General features: G+C 45.9%; 1 protein-coding gene across 1 annotated transcript; it reads left to right on the forward strand.

Moving 5' to 3' along the window:
• The first annotated feature begins 4538 nt into the window (after positions 1 to 4538).
• her6 (hairy-related 6) lies at positions 4539 to 6355 on the forward strand. Its single transcript, XM_033621143.2, has 4 exons — positions 4539 to 4855; positions 5043 to 5138; positions 5249 to 5336; positions 5496 to 6355. Exons 1-4 carry the CDS (start codon positions 4748 to 4750, stop codon positions 6035 to 6037), a joined length of 834 nt encoding a protein of 277 aa, XP_033477034.1. The 5' UTR covers positions 4539 to 4747; the 3' UTR covers positions 6038 to 6355.
• Positions 6356 to 6749: the final 394 nt, after the last annotated feature.

Below are 6749 nucleotides of genomic sequence, written 5' to 3' on the forward strand. Positions count from 1 at the left end.
GTAGAAAGAAAATAGTTCCTGAATGAAACTGCTCACAACAAGGTCTGTGGATTATCTTGAGTAACCGGGTCATGGCTTCTTGAGGGAGACATTGCTGTTGAGTTTTTCAAATGTACTTTTTTGGCACTTTGAGCACCACAAGCTGAGTGCCATCTAGTTCTGTTATGTTGGAGAGAAGGCAGACATCTCTACAGCTGATATCTCCAGCACTCAGCAACTCAGACCAAAAGAATAAAGATTGATAAAAAGCAAATAGCAACCAGGACACACACACTATAACAGAGAGACTTGCTGATCAAAACAGTGGAGCAGCTTAAAACTTCTACACAAAGTAGTTTTTCAAAACAAAAAAAAAAGAATTCAAGATCCACTCACTTTTTCCAGAGACAATCACATCTCACAGTCTTCCTCAGCTGATATTGCAGGCTCCCACTTTATTTGACCCCCTGTTATAATTCAACCAAACTTCCACACTTGGGTCATCTCTATGACAACTGAGCAAACTCCATCTGCTGAGGAACACTGTGAGTAGCTCTTTAGGTGAGATTACTTTGTCAACCTGCTGCTTCCAGAGTCCAAAACGTACTTTCACACTGAACTCCATTTAAGCGGATCAGTTGAAATTCAGAATATATAACAACACATGCAGCCATTCAGCAGCACCTTCAGTCCTGCAGTTTTACTTGTAGAGAGCTGGGAATCTTTGCACTGTTTGTAATGAGCTTTTTATGTAGTTTGCAGTTTCCAAGCGGAGCTGCAAGTTCATTGGCTGTTGACAAGCAGTGACTGTGCACACACTGGCCACTCAGCACTGTAGGAAATGAAAGGATGTCTGGTGACTTGTTGACCATGCTAATCACAGTGTGAACTGTTGGATAAGTCAAGTCAGTCAACCACTGTGTGGCCGCCTCTTGGGAAAGCAGGCTGTGTCAACACAGTGCCACCCTCAGTTTGGCAGCAGCAGCCACATGACACCTCAAGTCTGGCCTTGATACAGCCTGTCTGACTGCCTGCTTACTTCCCACTCCTCTTGCCAGCCAGTAATGAAGCTTAAATGCCAGCATAAGCATTTAAGCTTCAACCCCACCTCCCCACCCTTCTCAACACACACACATACAACCTTGTCACCCTTGTGGCACCAGGAGCGCTTGTTGGCAGCAGCTCACTTCACCAATGGCTTACACATTAAGGCATGAGCAGTGGGTGACAGCGGGCCAGATTGTTTTGTGAGCGGAATATCTCACACTTTCACACACACTTTAGCCCCACAATCTCCCTGCCTAATTGCATTATTGCTGCATTATTGCAGTGTGTGGAGGTCCATGGTCGAGAGGGCTCAATAAAGATATGAGTCCTGGGAAAGACTGGGAGCGGTGGAAATTAGAAAAGAGGAAGAGGGAGATAAAAGGAGGAGGGAGGTAAGGAGGGGCAACATAAAAAAAGAGATAAAAATGGAGAGAGGATAAGATCAAGAGGGATGAGGGTTGGTGTAGGGACAGGGAGGAGGTCACAGGTAGAAAGAGTGTGAGAATTTGGAGAGTGAGGGCGGGGTGTCCCAAATAAAGATGTAAAACAATCATGCTTGTTTGTTTTCCTGTCTGCAAGCCAGACAATTGTCATTTGGCTTTTCATCAGCAAAGTATCTCTAAACACCATGTGATCAAAAGCTGTAACAACAGAGAGCCGTGTTCGCTCTTAGTCAGCCTGTTTCCCACAGATTTCTCGTGATAGAGGAGTTGAGACATAGCAACAGGTAACACTCCGGGGACCGACGGCAGCCAGGTGCGCCCGATAAACTGCAGGGAAAAGGGAGGGACCGGCAGACCTAAGGCTCTGTGACTCAGTTCACCGCCGGAGACCTCTTGCAACATGAGCGTGAGAAAGTCATTCAGGCGGAGAGCATTTCAAAACCTACACTGTGTCTGCTTCACATCAATACGTTTGTTTTGGAACTCTGTCAGTGCCATTGTGCGGGGAAAATGACTCAGGTGCGCAGCGCACAACAATGAGGCATGTTAGAGATGTGTTTGACAGAGAGCGCTGTTGCGCATGAAGGATATTTAGGATTATAGCTGGCTCAGGCGCATGTACAGACCAGACTCCCTCCTGCCAGAAGCTAAGTTTGCAATTACACACAAGACACGTGTGTGGTTTCACTGATGTCTCCACATGCCAGTTACTCATTCTGACACCATAGACCTAATTTTAACCATTTAACAAGTCTGTCTTTTGGGACTTAAATCTGAGTGATGTGAAATCATCATCAGCTTTAAAGTTGCGCGGCCACATTGAAGTGACATAAAAAGAGTAAATGAATGCCTCAGCCTTCTGATAACATCATTCATGCGTGTCTACGGGCTGCAGGCGGTGATGTCATATAGTTTTTCAGACGCTGTAATTTATCGCTGCATGCTCAGCCATCTCCTACTCCTCTCTCATGTTCAGCTGAGGATGTGGAGCCCTGTGCAGCTCCGCATTGCCTATCAAATTCACGATCTTGCGGCCAGCCGCCGGCGACGCCCCGCGGATCCAGGCGGCAAGCCGGCGAGAGGAGCGCCTTCCCCTGGTCGCCTGCGCGCCACGTGTCGCGGTCTCTGCAGCAGCTGGAGGTGTGTGAGCTCAGCGGAGAGCCGTGCTTTGAGCTCCATATACTCAAAAAGTAAAGCAATCCAGCTGTTACTTAATATAAGTTCTTTATATAAATTACTTTTCCCGATTGCGCATCTCCTCACATCGGAGTATGTGTCATTTGAAACCTCCAGAAACGCGCATATTGTTGATTTTATTCCACTGCCATCAGGACAAATTAAAGTTTTCTGCTGTTTCTCTCAAGCAAACGATCATGGGATTAAACACAAGTTATGACAGAGTGGGAATAAGTCGACTTCATGCTTGTTTTTCTAAGCGAAGTCACAGTTTTTTATTCCATGAAATTAGTCGGGTAATAAAGGAAGCAATGTGATTATCACTGCAAGGACTCTCCAGGCTTTAAATGCCCCACTTGTGTCATAAACACGGTGATATGTATTTTAGACACTGCGCAGGTTCATATAAACTTCCCTGTTTGTGACCACAGTCTCACAACCTGAAACATGCAGAGCTGCCGCGCGTCAATAAATCTATAAGACGCAATTATGAGCCCTATTTCTTCCTCTCTTTACTGCTCGTGTGCTCTTGCGTCTCTCCAACTGCAATAAAGATAAGGAAACGAAATTATGACCTGAAATCTAAAAAAGCCTTGAACGCTGTGGAGCTGGAAGGAGGAGGTGGAGGAGGAGGAGGAGGAGGAGAAGGAGGAGGAGGAGGCAGCGGTCTGATCGTGTGAGCTCTCCGGGCTCAGAAATATCTCTGCTCTGGCTCACATTCCGATAAGGGAGCCCGATCCAGCTCTCTCTGTAGGCGTGGTTTTCCCAGGCTTTTAAAACAGCAGCTGCTATTTACCTTCCCCTCTAATGTAAACCACCGCCGCCGCCGCCACATACCCTCCCCTCACCCTTCCACCCTCTTCCCTGGCCCGGCGGCCCCCCGGCAGCCCGGCGGCCAAACCTCCAACCACCGCGCTCATAAAACATCCTGGCACGTGCTCCACATTCACAACACCGACAGATGATTTAAATGCCAAAATTTGTACCACAAAGTTAGGAACTACAGTGGTAAATAGCATGGAAATGGAGTGTGTGCATTTAATTTTATTTCCTCCTCTGAGGGAAGGCTGAATTAACGTTACTCCAGCAGTATAATGGTTGTGTTTGGGGGCTGTGTGTGTGTGTGCGTCTGAGGATCTGAGGTTGTGTCCTCTTGTGGTTTGAAGTTGTCATCTAAAGTTGTGTTTTTTTTTACTAATGTCATTAACTATCTGTGAAATTTGGTAGAAAGGAAAACAAAAACTGCTCCCTCCCGTGCCTCCATGCCATATGACTGAAACTCTGATTGCCAGATAGGCTGCCACTTCCCACTGGTGGTTTTTAAACGGTGCAAAAGTGTTACTTTCTATTTTCATTCGCTGTAAGCACTTACCAGGGAATTTGTGACACCTAAACTGTGTCAAAGTGAGAGGGCAAGTTTGTTTGTGGAGATGGGAAACAATATAATCGGTTCAAGGCTGAATTTTATTATTATTATTATTATTATGGTGTTACACATATTTATTGTACTTACTTCACTTTTGAAAATAATTATTTTATTATATTTTCTGCTGTTATCTCTTGTGTGCAAGATTAAAGCTCCCTGTGCCCGCTCCTGGTGGCGGTGCCCAGTCAGCGGCTCCACTGTTAATATGTAAACGGTACGATGATTGAAGACTGAAGGCAGTTTCCCCGGCTGTGCCCTGAACCCGGGCCTCGCGCCATTGGCCGCCAGCTCCAGCGGCCAAACAACCAATGGGAGGGCGCCGACCACGAGCCGTCCTCCCTCGGGCCGCGTGTCCCTCGCCCTGATTGGTGGAAAGTTACTGTGGGAAAGAAAGTTTGGGAAGTTTCACACGAGCCGTTCGCGTGCAGTGCGAGATATAAATACAAGCCACACGCGGAGAGCCCAACAGAGAGACTCTGCATCCGCTCGTGATCGCTGCCGCCGCTGCTGCTGCGCATCGCTCAAACGGATTTTAACTTGCTGTTTATCTCAGGATTTTTTCAAAAAAAGGGAGAGGGGACTTTTGAATATTGCAAGCTGAAAATATTCATCGTCCTTTTCCTACACCATTGGATCGTAATTTGCTGTGGTTTTGTGGGATATTTCTGATAAGAAGATGCCTGCCGATATGATGGAAAAAACCTCCTCCTCTCCGGTCGCTGCAACCCCGGCAAGCATGAACACAACTCCCGATAAACCCAAGACAGCTTCAGAGCACAGAAAGGTTAGTATGAATCCTGTGTTGAAAAACATTTCTCCTTTAGTGTCATCTCTTATCAGAAAACCTGAACATTTTCATGTTGGATTCAACTTTGCAGAAGCTCCTCACCCAGAGCGAGGATTTTAACTTTTACGCACGAAACACGAAAGAGAAATTTAACAGCTAATGTCATTTTCTTTCTTATCTTTAGTCATCCAAGCCTATTATGGAAAAGAGGAGAAGAGCCAGAATCAACGAGAGCTTGGGGCAGCTGAAAACTCTCATCCTGGATGCGCTCAAAAAAGATGTAAGTACTCACTTTGCGTCCTGGTTATTAATAGATTTCAAAACGAGCCCTGTCAAACAGTGAGAAAGTGAGCGCGTAATCCTAACCATGTGTGTTTTCCGTCCCCTCAGAGCTCCAGACACTCTAAACTGGAGAAGGCGGACATCCTGGAGATGACGGTGAAGCATCTCCGGAACCTCCAGAGGGCTCAAATGACCGGTAAGTCGCATTTCCCGGAGTAATCTGTCTCATGACTGTGCGTTTTACAACATCTCCAGGCAGTTCCAACAATCGAGACCTCTGTGTAAATTTCACAGGTTAAACAACGTGTGCATGTGAATGTCCTGACTCAAATATACCTGTCTGTTTTCTCTGCAGCTGCCCTCAACACCGACCCCACTGTCTTGGGAAAATATCGTGCCGGTTTCAGCGAGTGCATGAATGAAGTCACCCGGTTCCTGTCCACCTGCGAAGGTGTCAACACCGAGGTCAGGACGCGGCTCCTCGGCCACTTGGCCAGCTGCATGACCCAGATCAACGCGATGAACTACCCCAGCCAGCATCAGCACCAACACCAGCTCCCCTCCACCGCCGGACCAACCCACCCCTCCTTTGGCCAGTCCATGGTGCAGATCCCCAGCTCATCCCCGCAGGTCCTGCCCATGAATCCGGTGTCCTGTAAAGGAGGCTCATCGCCGGCTAATTTACCATCAGACGCCACCAAAGTGTACGGCGGTTTCCAGATCGTGCCTGCCACAGACGGACAGTTTGCATTCCTCATACCCAATGCGGCGTTTGCGCCAAACGGCCCCGTTATCCCCGTGTACGCCAATAACGTCAACACGTCGGTTCCCGTACCGGCTGCGGTTTCCCCGGGAGCCCCGTCAGGCAACTCGGACTCAGTGTGGCGACCCTGGTGAAAAGTGGGCAAGGACCATAAAGACTTTAAATAAATGACACTTAATAGTTCCCTCTTTGTTCAATGTTAGAAAGTTGTTTTGAATCTTGTTTTTTTTTCCTTGTAAAATTGAAAGAGTATGCACTATATTTGTACAGCTAACAAGGGAGTAAAGTTCATATTGAAATGAGATTTGTATTGTGGAAGTCCGTTCACTGCATTTTTTTTATATATATTTGAGTTGTCTTTTTTTACTGTGTGATGCCAAAGATATGTTCAATGCTCTTATGATGTTCTTCGTTTTGGAAGACAAATAAATTTGTAAAGATATTAAAAATAACATGCGCTTGCGTTGTTTGTTTGGGGAATTTAAACCTGATTTAAATGCGTAAAACTGCAGATATCATGCATTTCAGCCTGTTAATGCAGTTTATTTAGTACTTAAACTATGGTATGTAAAACTGTCTGTGTGCGTAAAGGCAAAGCTGAGTGGTAGAACACATTTAGTTTGCAACCAGAGACTTTCTGAATTCCGTTATTCTATTTATTATGTCAAAATCACTTTCTATTGCTATTTACATGAAATCAACATGTGTTTTAGAAACTTTTAAAACTTTTGAACACAATAAGAGTCAGAAATGCATAGAAAATAGAAAATGTTCTGAGCCAGCAGCATCAATGATAACACTTGATGCAAATATAAAAAAGAGTAATGCTGGATGTAAGGGTCTGCA

Source organism: Epinephelus lanceolatus, chromosome 6 (assembly GCF_041903045.1).
Source record: "Epinephelus lanceolatus isolate andai-2023 chromosome 6, ASM4190304v1, whole genome shotgun sequence".
NCBI classification, from domain to species: Eukaryota; Metazoa; Chordata; class Actinopteri; order Perciformes; family Serranidae; genus Epinephelus; species Epinephelus lanceolatus.